This window comes from Zea mays, chromosome 4 (genome assembly GCF_902167145.1).
Source record: "Zea mays cultivar B73 chromosome 4, Zm-B73-REFERENCE-NAM-5.0, whole genome shotgun sequence".
Taxonomy (NCBI): Eukaryota; Viridiplantae; Streptophyta; class Magnoliopsida; order Poales; family Poaceae; genus Zea; species Zea mays.
The window spans coordinates 201,657,695-201,680,336 of NC_050099.1; the positions used below are offsets into that span (position 1 = coordinate 201,657,695).

Genomic DNA, 22,642 nt, shown 5'->3' on the forward strand with positions numbered 1-22,642 from the left:
CTGTTGTGCTCAATTTGCGAAATTCATTTCAAATTTCAGTTAGCTAATCACATATATTCTCAACAACCGTATTTTATGTTTGGTGTTTAGACTAGAATTGTGCTTAGACAACATGTACATCACTGAGTTTAGATTTAAGAGCGGAAGTTAGTTTTGATTCTGTTAGGACGGCGAAATATGTGCTGATATTTAAGAGCTCTAGTTTATTCTTGTTTCCAAAGACTGCTGATAGCGTTGGTTTTCTAAGCGAGTCATAATGTGTTCATATCTGCAAGACGTTGTTGCTGGTTGATGGTATATTTGCAGGGGAGCAGTCGCTTCCAGTAACTCTGCACTGCTAGCCAACCATTGCTTGCAGTTGAGCTGTTTAATAAAATGCCTGCTTTAGACCAGATTAGTTTTTTATTTGTTGATCAGTTATCAATACTTTTGTGTATTTGTTTTCTGATCAATAACCTATATGCATGCTCCAAAATCTGAGACCAGGCATGACTAAGACCACATACTCTATTCAGATTCTACAAATATTGCTGAAAACCAAGTTTTGGCTGCAAATATAACTGGATCATTGTCTCCACTTCTTTTCAACAATTGCGTAGTCATACAAGGACTCCAAATTTATTCACCCTCTGTGCAGTTTACATACGCATCAAACTGATAATTTATTTTATGTGCTTTGGAGATGGCGAAAACACCAAAAAGTGCCAATGGTTTCCAGACCAGCCTCCGCAAAAGCTAACGTCCTGTTGTAAGAAAAAAAAATAGGCCTTGATCCATTTAAGTTTGGATTTTATTGTTTAATAATCAATATGATTATTTGGACTAACAATATTTGCTAGTATATAAATATAGATAAGTAGAGATCAGAATGATTAACACCTCAAGCTTACATTGAAAGCCATGTTGAAGACTTACAAGACATGTTAGAAATCTAAGGCACCCATAAGTAGCTGGACACAAAGACAAATAAAATTAAAGGGGATGAAGTCGAGACAAAGATGCAGATAATTTAGAATTGTCTTATAGTTTTAGATCTACTCAAATTGATCATGACATCAGTTTACAACTTCAGATCTTTTCATTAGCTTTCTAAAAATTCAATGTCATTAAAATTAGTGTCCAAATATGAAAGCTTGATATACTGCAAATAGGATATCATATAGTCTGACGCTCTCTGAACTGAACAGGGGCACCTTGTTGATTTTTTTTTTTTGAAGTAACGGCACCTTGTTGATTGACGCTAAAGTTCTTGTTGCTTGTATGTCAACAAAATAGTGAAGATCTTCGAAGCCCTTAAGAATAATTTGTTTTTAAACTGCGGTGGCCTTGTTTGATAAAGTAGCAACAACAATACCATCCACATAGATAAGCACAAAAAACTATTATACGTATTATTTTTTGTTATAAAAGAATAATGATATATCTGACTTTTATTATATAGAACTGGAAACTATATGCAATTACAACTATTCGTTCCTCCTGTATAATATGCATGCAGTGTGATATAATTACTCGTTTTGGTTGTCACCTGAACGAACCAATTTTTTTGTTTGGAAGAGAGAGAGAGCAACGTGACAGGCAGGTGTGTAGTTGGGTCACGTCGTGGTGATGTGTGGTCATTTGGTGCATAGCGCCGCTGTAAAAAGTAGTATGGCGTTTCTTGTTTGTTATACTAAGCCAGGTGAGGTACTGAGGTGGGTGGGTTGGTTGCTGGCTGCTTCTGGTTTGATAGTACGTGTATCATAATTTGGGTTGGAAGGTGTACTCGTTGATGGTTGGGTTGAGCGTATTATTAGCTCGTGTTTTGCATATAGACGGCACTCTTTATATAATATTTCCTTCATAGTGGAATAGAAATCGTTTAGGACATGATTGTGCATACCAAGAAATAATTAATTAGGATGGTATTTGTCATGTTTATCATATTAAATAGTATTGCGGCTATATTATGGACATAAAAACGATGCAACTTGATTGGTTATCGCAGATAGTTAAAGGCAAAAGGACATGATGTCCTAGGATTGATTCCCTCGTTGCTCAGCATTTGTTTTTTTGTCAATCTCTAGCTACACCTCATGACTTCTATTTTAATATAGGTGGAGTAAAGTTTAAAATAGCGAGTAAAATAGCATCTATAGTAGTTCTCTAAATAAGTTGCTAAATATAAATTTATGAAGCTGTTCAACAGTTATGTAAAAGAAGTGGCTAAATTTACAAAGTCCCTACTAACTCCATATTGTTGCTGAATGTAGCAATCTCTTGTTTCACTCTCGAACACAGATGCATAAAAAACATTTGACAACTAAAAATAGAGAACTATTGAAAACACATAATTTTTTACTCATTATCATTTAGCAACCCCTACCTATGTTTTTAGGGAACTTTTTTTTACCAAACTGCTGGAGATGCTCCTGGGGATGGCCGTATGATCTGAAAACGTATTTCATATTCTTTAAGGATGGATCCAGATATTTATTTGGATATTAAATTTTTGGTCTTCTTTCTTTGACTGCAAACAAATAACGTAGAATTTGCTATGTAAATTTATACTCTCGTTTTTAGCATTGAGTCTATTAATATTCATAAAAAGTAAACCTGAAATTTGTTCTATATCTTTTTATATAACTGATATAAAATTTGGATACCTATTAGAATACGAATTCAGATGTTTTTCATCTTTTTTTGTTATAGGAAGGAAATAACACACAAAAAAATATACACAACTAGTCGGTTGCCCGTGCGTTGTGACAGCTCACAACAATACCCACGTAAACTATCTACCAAAAAGATCTCAATATTTTTTATTGATTGTCTCCGCTCTCCGCATAATAATTTTTTTGATTTAACTAACTAATGTTGTTGTTTACTCCATCCAATGTGTCTTGGTACAACAGGACCAATGAAGGGAGCGATTAGAAAAAAGTTCACAACGACTGAATTAACGAACAAAGATTATATAATGACATAATTTCACCATACAGAGACCAAATAAGTGGAAGTTTGTGAGTTCAAGTTTCTAAAATAAGTCACATGAACTCAAATGTATAAAAAAGATAGATCAAAATATGGAGTGGCTGTTAAACTAGATGCGCTCCATACAAATTATTGTACTTCGTAGCAATTACTAACGTTTAAAACCAATAAAATCATTGTTGCTCCATCCAATTCAACAACCTCAAACACCATGGAGTCCATTGCGCCAATGTGGCCTTAGAAATGACCTAATGCTTGCAAGAGCCAAGAACACAAGAGACAAGCACCTTGTGGTAGTGCCCGCATGGATCTCCAAATCCTAACACATATTTTGTAGGATCCATGAGTCATCATCAGAAGAACACAAACCATGCGCAGACAATAAATAAAGTATTAACACACCCAAATTATGTTTAGTCCTTAGCACAACAAAAAACTAACACCCAAAACAACAGAGGAACGACACAGATAGAAGGACAGGTGGCAGGTACATAGAAGCGATAGAAACATACCGAGTCGACACTGTGGTAAGGAAAATGTCATGTAGACAAGCGATGCCGAGCCATTGAACGGGTACCATAGGCAGCAAATCAGTGACCCCCATCCCTCGTCTCCCCACTTCCATGGTTTCGTAGAGCAGGAAGGAAAGGGAAGAGACATGCATACCTGTTCGTTGCCGGAGAAGGACACGACGAAGACCTGGATATCTAGAGGCGACATAGGTAATATACCGCTAGATACATATAGGGAGAGAGCATGCAAGCGGAGAAAGAAGCCCAGCTAGAGAAGCTCCAAACCGAGAGACACCCGCATCAGGCGTTGGTCCGAGAAGGGCGAGAGAATGTGAGTGCCTTCCCAGCCCTGGACCCACTAAATAGACACAACACCACCACCAACTCCGTAGCATATGCCGACTACTGGTGCACTATGGGCCTTGGTTGTCCAATATTTCATACCTGGACTCCTCATCGCCAAGATAACCTAAGTGTGGCAGGCGCCACCGTGTCCTCGGCGGCACACACGAAGAAAGGCCAGGAGCAAGACTGACTTGCCCCATACCCGCGTCGAAGAGCATCGGTCGGCTCGTGGCTGCGACCATGGGCGAGGGCAGTAGATTGGGGATGAAGAATAGGGCGAAGGCCGAGAAGACGAACGGGACGTCCGACGACGATGAAAACGATGATATGTGCATACTGTGAAACGTCCTCGTCGACGTGCAATAGTCACTGCGCGGGTCGGTGTCGGGGTTGGTATTGGACGAATACAGGGAGGAGACCCCTACTCCCACGCCCTCTGCCGAGAATAGGGTGGCCCGGAGGCGGAAGCATATGGGGAGAGAGAAAAGAAGCAGGATGACGAACGAGGTGGCGGTAACTGAGACGAGAATAATCATTATCATGCGGAGGTATAGATGACCAAATCACCCGTGTATGACGGCCCGGCCAGAGGCACAACCCATTTAATAGTGCCTGGGCAAGCCCGACACGAGCGTTGTGCCGTGCTTAGGCTGTAGCCTCGGCCCGACATGATTATATTTTTTATTTTACAAAAAACATATATAAATATGTATAATTTATATTCAATATTAAAAATACTTGATCATGATGTTCTACTGGTTAGACGGTTTCACCAGTGTCTCTTGCCCTTCTTCCATTAGGGCGTGGGTTCGAACCCCACCACTTGCACCGCTTGGAGGTTGGTTGCGCGGAGCAGATGAGCGTGCAACGAGTTAATTTGAAATAGATGTGAAGGGTTATTTGTAAAAAATGATGTGAGTTGTTGAAACTGCTAATTTAATATAGTATACTAGTCATATGTCCATGTATTGCTACGAAGGTTGGTTGCGCGGAGCAGACGGGCGTGCAACGAGTTAATTTGAAATAGATGTGATGAGTTATTTATAAAAAGATGATGTGAGACGACCGTTGAGATAATTTAATATAGTACTAGTCATATGCCGTGCATTGCTACAGTTTATATGTATATATGACATAAGATAAATTTTGTTTTAATAAAACACAAAATATATGTTTTCTATTGATTAGTTGGATGTGAATATGGAGCCAACAACCAAGGTTCAGAACACTCACTTATATATAATTTCACTTATTTTTTTACGTAAACTCATTTATTATTGTAGTAGAGAAGAGATTATAAAAGTGCATGTTGGTTATAAAGAAATGTAGGTTTTTTTAAATATTGATGCGGGACGATCGTCGAAACGGATGCTTTAATATAGTATATATATACATATATATATAGATTTAATACTTGTATGTCATAATGTTATTAATAATATCAACCTTCGATGAGGTATATTCTTCACTGGATGCGGTATATAAGTATATTCCCTCGGGCGAGGGAGCTACAGTTGTGTTGGCCATAATAGTAACCGGACCGGTTAAAAAACAAACGAAGCAAATCAGTGAGTGGGGTAATCAAATCAGCAGCACACTCTTCTCTCTCCCCTCCCCTCATACACGATCCATTTTTTTTCATAATTCAAAACACAATTTGTTTTTCTCTCCCTACCTACCACAGGCACAGGCACAGCCCACCCACGGGAGGGAAGGTCTCTCCCTCTTTCTCTTCGTCTTCTTCCTCCTCCTTTTGGTTTCCTTTTGATTGATTGATCTAGTAGAACACAGAAAGGAGAGAGAAAGAGAGGAGAGGCAACACAGAAACAAGAGAAGAAGAAGAAGAAGGGGAGATCGAGATCGATCACGCACCGGGGGAGCAGATCCTTCGCCTCGCCATCAGGGTGCGTGCGCTTGTTGCTCCTAAGAGAGATAGGATTTTGCTTTCGAAATTCCCACCGCCGCCGCCCTGCCCTCCTTCTGACTCCGCTTCCCAAACTTCCCAAACCTAATCGTTTCGTCGTGTAGGTGGTGGTGGTGGAGATCGATTGCTGCTGCTCATTTTTCAATTAATCATTAGGGTCACATGAGGATTGGATTTATCGGGGGGACTTGTGATTTCTGTGATCCATACTCCATCCGTTCGTTTCTGGATTTCGATTTCATCGCAGAAATCCAGCAATACCCCCATGGCACACCACATGAGCCGAGCAGCCCCAATCCATCCGCGAAGCTGCCTGGGCCAGGCAGCTCCCCAGGCCGTTGGTTTTGAGCGCCTGCTCGCCGGATCGACCTGCCTGCCCGAGCACTCTTCCCCCACTCCCAGGCCACATCGCCAACCAAACAGGCCCTACGGTTGCGAATTGGCGATGCGATCTCCAACTTCCAATGCTGCCCTCCTAGTCGGTTCCAAGTCCACTTGCAGTCACCAGTTCCGATCAGGCTCTAATCTGTCTCGTCAACTCGGCTTCAACCCCCCTTCCTTTGCTTTCCCAAAATTAACTACTGCTGCTCCATAGGTTCACGTTCAACTCTACCTACTTCAAATTCAAAATTACTAGTACCATTCTTGTGCTGCAACTTGCACTTCAAACATTTCTCTGGGAGTGGGAGTGGAAATCAACCCATCCGACACCGACCCGTTCCGTGTAGCAGTAACTGCAGGCCAACATGCAGGATCGACTGATTTCCTTGTCACTGGAGTGCCCAAAAGCTGCCACGCTTCAGCATGCACTTGCTCATGTGCATTTTTTCTTCTGTCCTACTTGCAGGATAAGGATTCATGCGAAATGCCACCTGAACTTGGAATGTCTTCTAGAACTGTTGCTGGTGCTGTTGTAAATAGGAGGCCTCGCCGCCTGTTTGGGAGATCATCAGAGAGGAAGAACCCACTCAACCTTCAGTTTGTATGCACTTTTTTTCCCTTGAACTTTCTTAGTTTCACTGAGACAATGTGCGCAAACTCTGCTCTGTCTAATGCTTTGCTTGCTACGTTTATCCAGGAGCGTCAAGTAGCTCGCCTCGAGGCAAGGCAGCAGCAACAGAGGTACTCAGATGTTCTATTCTAATTCCACCTGTTCCACATTACCAGCTTATGCATTATGTCTCTCCTTTCTGAGTTGACCTCATGTTTTTATCTTTCTTCCTCCCTTAATTTATGCCAGATTGCAGAAAAAAATGTTTGCAACAAAGAATTTTACGGTCCACCTGGAAGCAAAATGCCATTCTAATGTTTTTCCTCTGCCAATCCTTGGTCGGTTATCCTTTGTTAATTAATAATTGTGGTATTCACTTACTTGCCAGGTGTGTTATTGTGACAGTTATTCCCTTCAATTTCTGTTACGACTTCAAATCACTATCGCTCACCGAGAGTGCAAGTGAGGATCCTTCATCTCGACCTACATCTCCAGAAGAGAACCCTGAAACATCGTCCTCACCATCGATTTTGTTCCTGCACCTTAATGCTCAAGATGTATCTCACAGAAGATGGCAGGATAATTCATCAAGGCTACTGGAAGATAAGCCCACAACATCCAATAGCATGTCTGATTCAGATTTCTTAGTCAACAGCTTTACCAAGCCGAGTGATAATGCAAGGCCATCAAGAAGGAAGAGCAAAAAGAAAAGCAAGAAACACAGGCAACGCTGTAGGAAGCCGACTGATGGATCTGAAGCTAAATTCAGAGAGGGCAATGGTGCTGCCTCTGCAGCTGATGTTGGTGATTGTGAAGATTCGACACTTTCGCCTAAGCATGTTGGTGACATACGCTTTGAGGAAACTTCTCCCAGTTCTTCTGTCAAGGAAGCTTCTGAAGAGGCTCCTGAGAGTGATGATGATGAGTACCATTGCTGCTCAGGTGGTTCAGTTTCGAGTGCGTCCTACTGTGATGAGATGGAACTGTCCAAATCAACAACTTCGTGCCCTGCATTGTGTGGACAATGTCCTAGCAGTAACTTACAGTATTTGGACAACACTCAAAATTCTGCACCAACAGGTCCATCTCAAGAAACTTGCTATGCTGGCAGTAAAGCGAACTGTAACCATGATACCAAGTCCCTGTTTATATTCAGAAATGAACGTGGATCTGATCCTTGTGAGGCAACAGAGTTTTGCAGCTCTAGCAGTGGATTTGATGAGAACTGGATAGAGAAGTTTGACTATGATAGTGGCATTTGTTCGCCAAAAAGTGTTGGTACATATGGTGGAGACCAGGCTGCCCACTTGTGCAGTGACACAACTGGTGACAATGATTTCTGTCTTGTAATATCTAGAAAGAGGGCCAGAAAGGAGAAGAAAATGTCATTGTGGAAGAGTTATGGAGCGCATGCATCCACACCTGCACTTGATCGAAATAAAAAATATGTTGGCCATTCTTCAATGCAGATGACCAACGAATTCAACAGTAACGACTGGTCCCATAGACAAAATCATGTTAGCAGGATACACCCTCAGCATGGAAATGCACTGAAAAGCTCCACCAAAAATTTCATGCAGAGGCCAAGCATTGGTTGCAGGGAGACTCAATATGGGTTTCCAGCTAAAGAATCCAAGTTAGGAGCAAGTCTCAATCATTCTACAGGTCCAAGAGAAAAAACTTGTGGAAAATTAACTGGCGGTTTTGATAAGACAGCACAACAGCTTTATTTGGACAGAGACCTATCCAATGCTCTTAACAGCAGTGAATCAATACGTTGTGAGACGAGATCAATTTCCTCTTCTGAACCGACAACTCCAAAGTCTTTAAAAGGCAATTATACTTCAGAGTCTGGTGAATCAACAGATATTACAATAGGAGCTCTTCCCATGCAGAAAAGAAGATTGCAGGATTTAGTTCGAACTGATGATGCCAGTGAAACTATTTCTGGGCGATCATCACCTTGTATGACTCTCATCTTTAGATCTTGCATCACTTCTTTATTTTCCCTTAATAATGAAACTGTGTGATGAAGGGCAGGCCTAATGCAGCGGTGAGAGCTGTTTCATTGAGTCACCAGCCTCTTCGCATTTGCGAGGGAAAGTTTGCCTCGGTTTATCCTTTCCTTAGATGCCACTCATGTAGGAGCCTCCAACACTGAGTCTGCCCTTTTTTAGTGAAAGCTTGTGATGAAGGGTAGGCCTGGTGCAGTGATGAGAGCTATCTCATTGAGTCACCAGGTTAGGTTTGTCCCTTCCCTAGACTCTCTCCTGCGGGAGCCTCCCGCATTGGGTCTGCCCTTTTAATAAAACCCTTTTAATGAAACCTTGTGAAAAGAAAGTGACACTGTTTGCAGCAAGCATCATATCGTCTAACATGATGTTGTACTCAAAACATTGCAGGTTCTGAGTCATCGACAACTGAATTAATTGCTGGACATAGTACAGATTCATCTATTGAAGGGAACCATGGCTGTCAAGGGCTCTGTAACTCTAGAACACATCTAGCCCAGATGCTCAGGGTTGTAAACGATGCCTGTAAAGTTCAGGTTGGTGCAGATGTTCTCCTTGCTGCTGGTTATCCAATTTCTGATCTTGAGAAATTTATATGCTCTGCAACTCCCGTTATTGGTCGTGCACCTTGCATGATAAGCAACACTTGTTCATTGGACCAAGTAGTTAGTGACTCAGTTTGTCAGCATGACATCTCTAATGTTTCCTTGAGGAGAATATGGGAGTGGTATGAAGAGCCAGGGTGCTATGGATTGGAAGTAAAAGCTCTTAGCAATCTCAGCTCTAAAACATCCAGCAGCAGCAGTTCAGAGTTCTTTGCATACTTTGTGCCTTATCTATCTGCTATTCAGTTGTTTGGGTTGTCTAGGAATAACATGCATCACAGTTTTGGTGTGCAAGGGAGGGAATTACTGATATCATCAAATACTGCAAGCTCTATGAGCTCTCATCCTGTGCATGCAAAAGCGCATACACTGCTTGAGGAAAGTAATGCATGCTTGCCAGAGTCATCTTTAGTTGTAGAAGATCCTGGAGAACTCATATTTGAGTACTTTGAAACAGAGCAACCTTCTCTCCGGCCTCCATTATTTGAAAAGTAAGTTGTCCACAGGCCTCCATTATGAGTTTGACCACTGGTTCCACATTTTTTTCTAAGATCCTGATTGTGAAATATTTTCTCTCTCTTCAACCTGGTGCCATTTCTTTCTCGAAATGCTTCTTGGTTCACAACACAATCTTTTTCTTTGTTAGAAAAATGCAATTGATTTAACAATTCTGTTACGAACTGTATTCTAACTGTCAGTGAGTTTGTGAGCAATGGAACTTTTCATGACCAAGTGACCATGAGGGATTTCTTTTTCTGGTATTGTATTGGATCAACTGATCAGGATGTTTATGAATTATGGCCTAAAGCAAGAGAACTTATTTTGTGCCCATGTGAGTGGCTTAGAACTGGGATTTATAAGCTGCTAATGAATTTTTCATAATACTTCTACATCGAATTATAAGACATTTTTGGCTTTTCTAGATACATTGTACATAGAAAAATATATGTATCTAGTAGAAAAGCCAAAATATCTTGTAATTTGGAATGGAGGGAGTATGTGGCATGCTATGTATCCATTTGAGGGTCTTCCTGATATAGTTATTATGCACTTTGTGCCACAATAATAAAGGCTTTTACTTAATTAAATTGTAGCTGCTATTTAATGTCCGGGTTGTTTATATCCTTTTATTGTGTTAATATCTGACTGCAATCTGTAGGATCAAGGAGCTTGTTAGCAGTGCAAATGTTTCTGACCACCGGGTTTTTGGGGACACTGAAAAATTGCAAAATGCGAAATTGTGTGAGCTTCATCCAGCTTCCTGGTTTGTTCCTGATCTTCGATGCTTTATTCACTAGCATTTCCCTCAGTTTTTACTGTTATCAGTACTAAGGTTTTTTCGTTATCTGTCTCGTGATGTTGAATATATTTCATTTGTAGGTTCTGTGTTGCCTGGTATCCTGTTTATCGTGTGCCTCGTGGGAATTTCCGTGCGGCATTTCTTACTTATCATTCACTGGGGAAGTTGGTTCATAAAAAATGCTCCATGGATACGAATGACGGGCATACACAAGTAGTTTCACCAGTTGTTGGTCTCCAGAGTTACAACGACAAGGTACCATTTGGACTCGATGTTTTCCTTGATGACAGGAGGATTTTTTTTTGCATATCAAAGCATATGGTCCGTACAACTGTTAAATTCAACTGAAAGATTTAGGGGACAATGATGGAACCAAATTAAGTCACTTCGCAGAAGTTTATTTCTAGTGATTGCTTGGTCTACATGTTCGAGTTATTTTTTTGTGCTTTAGATGATGATGATGTCATATTAAGGGGATGATTTTATGCGTAGCCTGATTGGTTTGCATTCTCTTGTTTTATAGGGAGAGCAGTGGTTTCAGCTGAGATGCCCAGATTTGAAGCAATTGCCAATAGAAGATTCTTTAAAAACCAGTCCTGCTGAAGTTCATAAAGAGAGGCTGAGGACGCTGAAGATGGGTGCATTGGCCATGGCAAGAGCTGTTGTCCCAAAGGGAAGTGGGGAGTCGGTGAACCACCATCCTGATTACGAGTTCTTCCTGTCTCGTTGCGCCTAGGCTAAGCGGTTGTGATATGAAGGAAGAGGGGCTTTTCTGCTTCTAGCTCCTGAATGTAGTAGTGACCATGAAAATGAAAAAAAAACCCAGAGTAGTGACTAACCAGAGACCGGCTATAGATACAGTTTATCTTAGAGAGAGGAGAGCCTGGGGTGATGCATATCACTGACTGTATAGGAGATAGACTCGAATATTAGATACTCTAACCTGATTCCGGATTACCAATGCAAACCAAGTTGGTGAGCTGTTGAAGTATGGCAGTACCCGCGGGATGGGTGCTTTATTGGGGCTGGGGGCAAAGATGAGAAGATACCACAGATGAGATGACGCTGCAGGTGTTCATCTTTTGTACAAAGACCACACCAGAGGAGCAGCAAGAAATTTGCTACCAGCAAGAAATTTGTTAACACATTTGCGAGGTTGGGCTTTTGTTGTGGCTTGTTTGCTTTGCAGACTTGCAGTGTTGCTGTTTCTAATCATGATACTGTGCTGCTTCTGTTTCTAATCATGATATTGTACATGAATGTGTCAACGTCTGGTGCTGTGCTGCTAGCAAACGCAAGTGAAAGCGTGCGAGTAATTAGAGGCGTGCAACCTCATTGCTTCTCAGTTGGCAACATGGTATTTATGATTAATATCCCCTCCATTCTTTTTTTATTAGTTCGCTCACGGTACATCAGATATAAATATATTTTTACATATAACCCTATTAGCTTAATTTATTTGTGTCTAAATTATAATTATTAGAATAGATTTTGATTTCAATGGTCCAAATGGAGCCTAAGTTAGTTTGGATAAAAAGTAGCAATATTCTGCTACGTGTCTCATAGTTAAAAAGGAAGTAACAAAATAATGCTTCTATACCTCATTGGGTGTGAATTTTACCCGCCTGGGAGATTGGAAATAGTCGTGTCATCGGACAACATTGGGTGTTAGTTCAAAATAAGTTAGATTATATAATATAAGCAGATTATAATTCTAAACAAATATGCCCTAAGGTAAGGGTATTAGGGAAAATTGGAGAAAGAAAGGGAGAGGTGCACATACATGAGACCACTTGATTGAGGTGTTAACATGACAGATTATACATATATGATTTACAGAGGTTCGGGTCTCGTAAGCATAATACCCTACATCCTCAAGTCTATATGTTGGATATTTAGATGTAAGTGTGGAATATGCTTTCAAGCTCTGATGATTATGAGCATGGGAGTATGAAAGGCTAAGAGGCCAGAAAAGGCCCAAGGGAATAAGCTGAAGCCCCATTCTACTTCGCTCCTTCCATCCCTTTTATAGCACAAGGAGAGAATTACATCTCTAGAAGGATGGTGGTCCCCATCCTATAGGCTATAGAGGCTCAACTACCTCTATCTTATCATAGTTGTTGGTCCATATATGATACATGCCTTAATCATGCAATATCAGTGAGCATGTTGTGCTATAGTGGCCACTACAATAATCCATGCCATTAAGTATGTTGCAATTGGTTAGTGGTGTAGCTATACATACTTTATAATGCTTGCATATACACTTGTTGGCCTAGGTGTGGCTATAGAGACTGATGCACCTGCACACACTATATAGTGTCAAGGGGTATACCTACGACCTCAGACGCCAGTTGATTTGTCAAAATGTAAGAGACATTTTCATCTATTTAGGATCCAAATACAAAGAAAAAATAAGAATAAAGAGAATGTGTCAAATGACATTTGAATCAAATAAGAGATGTTTGGAGTGCGAAATATGCAATTGTTTCCCTCTCCCTCTCGATGCTTGTGCTTTCCCTCCTCACCTCTTTCACTCACGAGTCAGGGACATCCATTCCAACCATCCTCGCCTGATCCACCTACAAACACACACGACCATGACCATATCCCTAGAGCCAAAGCCCGGAAGGGATGGGTACAGACCGCCATCGCCGCCACCACTTGCCCATTTCTTTCGTAGCCTTCGTGGCCTCAAACCCATACCATCCCTTGCAAGAGCTAATTTAGGTTCGAGTGCTTGGAAATTGGGGTTTCCTGATAGGGATTTCCTCCCTCCCTCCCAATTCTCCTTCTTTCTCGCCCCCTTGTTCTATTGTCAAGCGAGGGAGATAAATGTTTGAGGACATGGTTGTCGTCGGCTCTAGCATGGCCATGCCCTTTTACCGGCTTCAGGACCAACGGGGAAGGCTCACCACCACTACCACCGATCCCACCATCACATGCTCTGCTTCATGGAGAGCTCCAGCTCTCACTCCTCTGGTCCTGATCTCAATCCCACCCTCATGCTTAGACCACCACCACCTCCTATCCGTATAAGCACCAACAATCCCATCCTCTTCCTGTCCCAAACCCTTCCTCACTTCTGTCCGCTCCAAAGTACATGTTCGTCACTGGTTCGCCTAACGACTGGTCCGCTGATGAGATAGTAACATTGAATTAGGGCTTCATCAGGTCAACTTAAACACCCTGTCTGTGCTTACCTATTATTGCATTGTCTTGCCATTTGATTCCTGGCCTCCATAATGAATCAAATTGCACCCCTTCAATCAAATCAAATGAAATGGTACTATGCCTCATTGGAATCTAACATACCTATTGCACCTATAGTTTAGTCAGATCGGTTCGGTTTGCTTGTTTTTCTTGTTTTTCAGTTTTACCATCATGTATGTCTCCTGTTCGATAGGATACGATTAGCTGCAACTCACCCTAAACATATTATACTCCTTGCCAGGTATGATGATGAACCTAGTATTATGAAGTACATCAAGATTGCTGCTATGCTGCCATTAAAACCATTAGGGATGTTGCACTAAGATTCTTTTGGACTCCTGTAAGTTTCTTTTTTCATGTGTTTCTGTCATGCATCCACCGATTGCCATACCACCCCGGTCGGGTCCTTTACAGTTACATCCTTGGACGTAGATGCAGATGAGTCGCTGACGTGCGGTGCCGGCCATGGCCTGCCCCACACATCAGCGTCTGGACATAACTGCAGAGGAAACGGTTCCCATACCACCATCTCATGGATGACATAGGACCTAGTCCTATTCTCTCTACACATCCTGAAACCTATGCTTGCATCCTCTTTTTCTTACCCCAACCGAATGAAGGTGGTCTCTTGCTTCAATTACAACACCATACCTTTGTGAACCCATCATTTATTTTTGCACCTTTTCCTTGTGTGCAAGGGTTAAAGAAACATTGAAAACAATGAAAGTGGATAAGGTGATGCGCCCTGATGGTATCCCAATTGAGGTATGGCGATGCCTAGGGGACAACTATAGTATGACTAACCAAGTTGTTCAATCATATCTTCTGGTAGAACAAGATGCAATAGGTTGGCATAAAAATGATGTCATGTTCAACAGATAAGTGTTGAGTAAATGTGTATGTTATGTTGGATTTGTGGCCATACAAGACGGCATTGAGTCTAGAGCGATTATATATGTGATAGGCTAGGGGTAGCACCACACTGATTGAGATGGTTTGGACATATCCAACAGAGACCTCTAGATGCACTAGTATGTAGTGGGATCCTAATGTGCGGTAGTAATGGAAAGAGAGGCAGGGAAAAGTCAAATTGACATTGAAATAGGCAATAAAAAGAGACTTGAAATGATGGAATATACTTTAAGTTTTAGCCTTGAATAGGAGTGAATTAAAAACAATTATCCATATACCTGAACCTTGATTTATGGCTTTTGTTAGGTTCCAACTCTAGCCTCCCAACTCGCTTGGGACTAAAGGTATTTGTTGTTGTTTTCCTTGTGTGCAAGGGACTTGGGCTCTATGGTCTTCAATCACAAATGAATAGCCCTACTAGCGGTCTTGCACTCAAGGCTTCAAGTCTATGCTAATTTGTGAAAAGTTTGCTTCTTATTGTGGTTTACTAGCTAGAACAAATAGTCCTCGTCTCTAGGTTTTCATCTCTACTGGTAGCTCTGGAGCTAGCTCTAGTTTGTCATTACTTATATTACTCATAGTTTGCTTATTTCTTTCGTTACATTATCGCCATTTCACGGCAAAGGATGTAGTAGTAGAGAACCTGACAGGTATCAAGCATGGACAAACATGACATGCTCGTAGGTATTCTTATCTTTAGCGACATCGAATAGTCCATTAGGATAGTTACTCTAGTAGCTTTAGAGCTTATACAACAACTCATCTACTCACTTTTCTGATGATTGCATTCCTGTTTCATCGGTGCAGAATAAAATGGCTGCATCTAGCTCGGTAACTAATATTCTGATATCGCCTCCGGCTCCAAACAACGTGTTCCCATTTTCAGTATCACTGCATCATCCAATTCAAAATAGTTTGGTTTCTACGGAAGGTTGATGTATCAATCGAGGATTTGTTCCTTTTAATGTGCTAAACGATTTGTTCCATGTGACATGTTCAAATTCAATTATATAGTTCAACTTGTAACCAATTTTTAAGTGTAGGGTTAGTATTGCTATATCATCCACATTACCACATCTAGGACTGATTAATAATTATCTCCACGTATTGTCCTTAGTTGTTGTTACAAATCGAAGGCAGTGAATTGAGAAAATAATCTTTGTGAGAGAAGCAACAAATGCATTATGTTTATAAGACATTCCTTTTAGTTCTAGAAAACAATGTCTTCGTTTATCTGTGACAAATGGAACAAATGAAAACCATGACAATAATAAACCCAAAATAGCAAAAAAAAACTCACAACCCAAGTATTTGAGCTCCTCATGGGTGAAAATCTGAATTACTCGTTTATGAGTAGAAACTAGCTAGAATCTTGTTGTCTCACCCTAGACACATCATAGTGCATTAGTACCTGTATAAGAATGTCTAGGACTTGATTGTTCTATGACCCCAAAACATCTAAAACTAGTGACCTAAAGCTCACAAAAATGGTGAAAATGTGAGAATCTATTCGATTGCATGGGATGCCAAAAATCTACATAAGAAAATGGGCCCAAGAATGATAAAATGTGGCTGAGTGGTAGAATAAAAAAATCCTAGTAATAATAAAACCTAAAATAGAAAAAATATGACCTTGGCTATTTGAGCTCCTCTCATGTGTAGAAAATCCAAAGAACTCATTGTTTGTGAGCAGAAACTAGCTAGAAAAATGTTGTATCGGATACACCCTAGTGGCCTTAATAGTTGCCTAAGAATGTCTGAGACTCGATAGTCTGGTGTCTCCGGAAACACATAATCCTAGTGTCGTATAGCTTACGAAAAACAGTGAAAACTTATAAATAGGTTCGAGAGCATGTGACATAAAAATCTACATAAGTAAATGGGCCCAATAAAAACAACATGTGTCTGAGTGCTAGAACAAACAAAAAATCCTAGGAACTTTATGAGCAGAAACTAGCTAGAGCAGAAAGTAGCTAGAAACATGTTGTCTCACCCTAGATATACCATAGTAGCCTTAATAGTTGCCAAAGAATGTATGGAACTCGATTGTTCCAGTATCCCTAAAACACTTAAGACTAGTGAGCTATAGCGCATGAAAAGTGGTGAAAACATGAGAATCAGTTCGAGAGCATGGAACGTAAAAAACTACACTAGAAAATATACTCAAGGAAAACAACATGTCGTTTAGTGTGCGAAAAAACAAAAGGTCTATGAATAAAAAAACCAAGATCCTAGGTATTTGAGCTCCTTGTGTGTGTAGAAATTCCAAAGAATTTGTTGTTTGTGAGCAGAAACCAGCTAGAAAATTATTCTCACCCTAGATACAACCTAGTGGCCTTAATAGTTGCTAAAAATGTCTGGGACTCGATATTTTAAGGGCTCCCAAAATAACTAAAACCAGTGAGCTATAACTCATAAAAATGGTGAAAACGTGAGAATAGGTCGAGAGCTTAGAATATAAAAAAATTACTTAAGAAAATGGGCTCAAGAAACATAACATGTGGCTAAGTGTTAGAACAAACTAAAAGTTTAGGAATAATAAACCAGAAATAGCAAAAAAATCATGACTTTGGGTGTTTGAGCTCCTCGCGGGTGTAGAAAATCCAAAGAACACATTGTTTGTGAGTAGAAGCTAGCTAGAAAAATGTTGTCTTGCCCTAGATACACCCTAGTGGTCTTAATAGTTGCCTAAGGATGTTTGGTGCTCGATAGTTCTAGAATTCCCAAAACACATAAAAATGTGAGGTAGCTTATGAAAAATGGTGAAAACATGAGAAAAAGCCTAGGAATGATAAACTTGTAATAGTAAAAAAGCTCATCTTGAGTGTAGAAACTCCAACGAACTTGTTGTTTGTGAGAAAAAAACTAGCTAGAAACATGTTATCTCACCCTAGATACACCTTAGTAGCCTTTGTCAAAGAATGTACATGACTCAATTGTTCCAGGACCCCCAAAACACATAATACCAGTGACCTATAACTCATGAAAAGTGGTGAAAACATGAGAATCAGTCCGACATCATGGGACGTAAAAAATCTACACTAGAAAATGGGATCAAGAAAACAACATGTGATTGAGTGCCAAAACAAACAAAAAGTCTACAAATAAAAAACCATAATAGCAAAAAAAACCTCAAGACCCCCAGTATTTGAGCTCCTCTCAGGTGTAGATAATCCAAAGAACTAGTTGCTTGTGAGCATAAACTAGCTAGAAAAATGTTGCCTCACCCTAGATACAACCTAGTGGTCTTAATAGTTGCCTAAAAATGTCTGGAACTCTAGTTCTATGGCTCCCAACACACCTAAAAACCAGTGAACTATAGCTCACGGAGAATGGTGAAAACATGAGAATTAGTCCGTAAGCACGTGTTGTTAAAAATCTACACAAGAAAATGGGCTCAAGAAAAACAACATGTGTCTAAGTGTCAGAACAAACAAAAAGCCTAGAAATAATAAACAAAAAACAACAAAAAAATTCATGACCCAAGGTATTTGACGTCTTCATGGGTGTAAAAAACCTAAAGAACTTGTTCTGACCCCAAAACACTGAAAAACCAGTGAGCTATAGTTCACGAAAAATGGTGAAAACATGAGAATCAGTCCGAAAGCACGGGATGCCAAAAATCTACCCAAGAAAATGGGCCCAGAAAAATAAAATTTGGTTGAGTGCTAAAAGAAAGAAAAAACTAGGAATAATAAATCAAAATATAAAAAAACATGACCTCGTGAAATTGAGCTCCTTGCGAGTGTAGAAAATATAAAGAACTTGTTGTTTGTGAACAGAAATTGCGTAGAAAAATGTTATCTCGCCCTACATACATCCCACTTGCATTAATATTTGTCTAAGAATGTTTGGAACACGATAGTTCTTGGGCTCCCAAAACACCTAAAACTAGTGAGCTATAGGTCATGAAAATTGGTGAAAACATGAGAATCAGTCGAGACCATGGGACGTAAAAAATCTACACAAGAAAATCTAACCAATAAAAACAACATGTGGGTAAGTGACAGAGAAAAAAATCCTAGGAATAATAAACTCATAATAGAAAAAATCTCATGATTCTGGGTATTTGAACTCCTCATGGGTGTAGAAAATCCAAAGAACTCATAATTTGTGAGCTGAAACTAGCTAGAAACATGTTGTCTCGCCTTCAATACACCATAACATCCTTAATAATCGCAAAGAATGTACGATACCTAGTTGTTCTGGGACCCTAAAACACCTAAAACCAGTTAGCTATAGCAAATGAAAAGTAGTGACATGAGAATCGATCTGAGAGCAAGGGATGTAAAAACTCTACACTAGAAAATGGGCTCAAGAAAACAACGTGTGGTTGAGTGTGAGAACAAAGAAAAAGCCTAGAAATAATAAACCAAAATAGCAATCAAAACTCATGACCCAAGTCATTTGAGCTCTTCATGGGTGTAGAAAATCTAAAGAACTCGTTATTTGTGAGTAGAAACTAACTAGAAACATATTGTCTCATCCTACTTGTCGGTGTCTCGACACTAGGGTCTTACCAACAGTGAAATAATGTTGCGTGCCTGGTCCAGATGGGTGATGCAAGATGACACAAGTCATTTTATCCTGGTTCGGGCAAGAGAAAGCCCTACTTCCAGCAGAGGGAGGATGAGACTTATATTACTTGCACCTTGCACCTAAGTGCTTGCAGTAGGGATACAAGCTGATCAGGAGAGGGAAGGATCCCAAGTCCCTGGGGTTAATGGAAGCAAGAGACTTATATTACTTACACCTAAGTGTTCGCCTGCCTCCTTGAAGCCGTGAACAACCCTATTTATAACCTCAAGGAGGGCTGCTAGGAGTACCCGAGCTATCCGCGTATGGTGAGGAGGCGAAGCCGAGCCCCTCACTACAACCTTTTAGGCCTTCTGTGACATTATGATTATGTCACTAACTAGTGTTTATTTGTTATAGGTTGTATTTTGGTGACACCATTGTGACAAAAAGGCCATTGTCACATAAGGTGCGTGTTAAATGAACTACAAGGATGATCATAAAAAACTGTCATAGATTTTGTGACGCATACCAGATTCGTCACAAAATCTATGACACTTTATTTCCTCATAAGTGCCTTTGAAAACGTCACAATTCGTGCTGCCATGCATTGCCACATGGCTAATGGTGATGACATGGTAAGTGACGTGGCAAAATCTTTATGACAAAAATCTGTCATAGATTTGGTCACGTGGCAGATGACATGGCAAAATTTTCCTCACAAATTGAAAGGTGGTGGCCGCTTACGTGGCAATGCATTTGTGATGAATATTTTTGTCATAAAATATGATGACATGGCAAGTGACGTGGCAAAGCATTTGTGACAGATACAATAGTAGAGATGGCAACGGGTACAAACCCGCTGGGTTTTGCTATCCCAAACACGTACCCGTCAAAAATATATATACCCATTAAAAAACTTGTACCCATGACGGGTTTGCAATTTTGCCCAAACCCGTACCCATGGGGTTAGCGGGTACCCACGGGTTACCCGCAGGTTTCATCTCCAATATGCTTGTTCTTCTCATAATCAATAAGTATCGTAATGATTGATGAGATCATGGTCTAAAATTTATGTGATGAACAACAAGTTCATGATTTGGTATATAAAATTATTAGTATAGAGAATGAAATACAAATAATAAGTTTTATAATCAAGTGACCTTGCACTAAGTTATCCATCCACCACATATATAACGCTATTAAAAACTATAATAGCAAGCAAGCAAAACTCTCACCAACTACTTATACATTCATATTTGATAAAAATTAGGAAGTAAATAAGGAGACAACAAGTTTGTTGTCCGTTTATAAAATAAAATGACAATATGCACTAGGTTTGCTCGGGTTTAAAAAACCCATGGGTTCACGAGTTTGGGTACTATAGGAACAAACATGTACCCATGAACCCGTGGGGTATAGATTTATACCCATTAACAAACCCATGGGTATGAAAATTGACCCAAACCCGTACCTTAATAGGGTAAAAATCCATCGGGTTTCGGGTACCCATTGCCATCTCTATACAATAGTCATCAGAAGGAACACATCATAAGCATTCATATCGTCATGGAATATTACACATCACAACCAAAATATCGTATGAATTTGTTCACCACAAATATTTCTTGCTTCTTGGTCTCCAGTTCATCCTGAAGTTGTTGAAACTTTGCAGAAACTGACGTTATGAAGCTTTTCTTGGAGGCAGACTGAAGACCAACATTGCATAGGAACACACTAGAGCCCGGGAGCCTCCACAAGCAGAAGATCAACCATCATCTTCCATACAAGCATCTCCACCAACTCAAGATGAGGAAATGGCTCAAGAAGAAGAGGATGAAGATTAAGACAATGAGCCACTTCAAAAAGAGGACATTGATCAAGGGGGAGATGTAGATGATCAAGACAAGGAAGATGATCAAGAGATTCGGGATCAAAGACCACCGCACCCAAGAGTCCACCAAGCAATTCAAAGAGATCACCTCCTCAACTCCATACTTAGTGACATTCACAAGGGGGTAACCACTAGGTCTCGAGTTGCTCAGTTTTGTGAACATTACTCCTTTGTGTCTTCTATTGAGCCATACAGGGTAGAGGATGCACTAAGAGATCCGTATTGGAAGGTGGCAATGTAAGAGGAGCTCAACAACTTCACGAGGAATGGGGTATTGCATTTAGTTCCACATCCTAACCAAAATGTTGTAGGTACCTAAAAGTCGCCTATAGGGGGGGTGAATAGGCGAAACCTGAAATTTATAAACTTAAACACACACTAAGGCCGGGGTTAGCGTTAGAATTAGATTCGAGTGCGGAAGATTGTTTCTCTTGCTAAGAGTTGCTCAATCAATGCAGATGACGTTTGGGAGCAAACTCAAATCAATGTTAGCAAGGAAACTTTAGAGAGAGAGGAAAGATGGCAAACAAATCAAGCGAAGCTCAATGCAAGTGAACACGATGATTTGTTTTACCAAGGTTCGGTTCCAAAGAACCTAGTCCCCGTTGAGGAGGCCACAAAGGCAGGGTCTATTTCAACCCTTTCCCTCTCTCAAGCGGTCACTTAGACCGGATGAGCTTTCTCCTTAATTACTTGGGTCACTAAGACCCTACAAGGATCACCACACACTTAGGTGTCTCTTGCTAGCTTTACAAAGCACTTATGATAATAAGAATAGAAAAGGAGAAAGTGAAAGTCGCCTAGAGGGGGGGTGAATAGGGCGAATCTGAAATTTACAAGCTTAATCACAACTACAAGTCGGGTTAGCGTTAGAAATATAAACGAGTCCGAGAAAGAGGGCGCAAAACAAATCGTGAGCGAATAAAGAGCGAGACACGATGATTTGTTTTACCGAGGTTCGGTTCTTGCAAACCTACTCCCCGTTGAGGTGGTCACAAAGACCAGGTCTCTTTCAACCCTTTCCCTCTCTCAAACGGTCACTTAGACCGAGTGAGCTTCTCTTCTCAATCAAACGGAACACGAAGTTCCCGCAAGGACCACCACACAATTGGTGTCTCTTGCCTTGGTTACAATTGAGTTTGATCACAAGAATGAAGGAAGAAAAGAAGCAATCCAAGCGCAAGAGCTCAAATGAACACAACAAATCACTCTCTCTAACCACTAAAGCTTTGTGTGAAGTTGGGAGAGGATTTGATCTCTTTGGTGTGTCTTGTATTGAATGCTAGCTCTTGTAAGGTGTTGAAGAGTGGAAAACTTGGCTTGCAATTGAATGTGGGGTGGTTGGGGGTATTTATAGCCCCAACCACCAAAAATGGTCGTTGGAAGTGTGCTGTCGCATGGCGCACCGGACAGTCCGGTGCGCCAGCCACGTCAGCAGACCGTTGG

General features: G+C 40.6%; 1 protein-coding gene across 4 annotated transcripts; it reads left to right on the forward strand.

Annotated features, from left to right (window-relative positions):
• Positions 1 to 5,350: 5,350 nt before the first annotated feature.
• On the forward strand, positions 5,351 to 12,015 carry LOC103654441 (uncharacterized). Of its 4 annotated transcripts, none has more exons than XR_004857925.1 (9): positions 5,351 to 5,734; positions 6,602 to 6,736; positions 6,833 to 6,876; positions 6,995 to 8,710; positions 9,148 to 9,853; positions 10,061 to 10,194; positions 10,522 to 10,626; positions 10,743 to 10,917; positions 11,186 to 11,918. XR_004857925.1 is itself a non-coding variant. In XM_008681273.3 (8 exons), exons 4-8 carry the CDS (start codon positions 7,060 to 7,062, stop codon positions 11,396 to 11,398), a joined length of 2,850 nt encoding a protein of 949 aa, XP_008679495.1. In that variant the 5' UTR covers positions 5,351 to 5,734; positions 6,602 to 6,736; positions 6,833 to 6,876; positions 6,995 to 7,059; the 3' UTR covers positions 11,399 to 12,015. The 4 variants fall into 4 exon arrangements, 2 of the variants coding, with proteins under 2 accessions (XP_008679495.1, XP_008679494.1); XR_002269278.3 differs by having other exon boundaries at positions 7,134 to 8,710; XM_008681273.3 differs by lacking the exon at positions 10,061 to 10,194 and having other exon boundaries at positions 11,186 to 12,015.
• Positions 12,016 to 22,642: the final 10,627 nt, after the last annotated feature.

Coding starts and splice junctions, on each gene's coding strand:
- LOC103654441 (XM_008681272.3), top strand. CDS start 6,620: ATGCCACCTGAACTTGGAATGTCTTCTAGAACTGTTGCTGGTGCTGTT. Junction 9,854..10,521: donor CGGCCTCCATTATTTGAAAA/GTAAGTTGTCCA, acceptor TGCAATCTGTAG/GATCAAGGAGCTTGTTAGCA. Junction 10,918..11,185: donor TCCAGAGTTACAACGACAAG/GTACCATTTGGA, acceptor CTTGTTTTATAG/GGAGAGCAGTGGTTTCAGCT.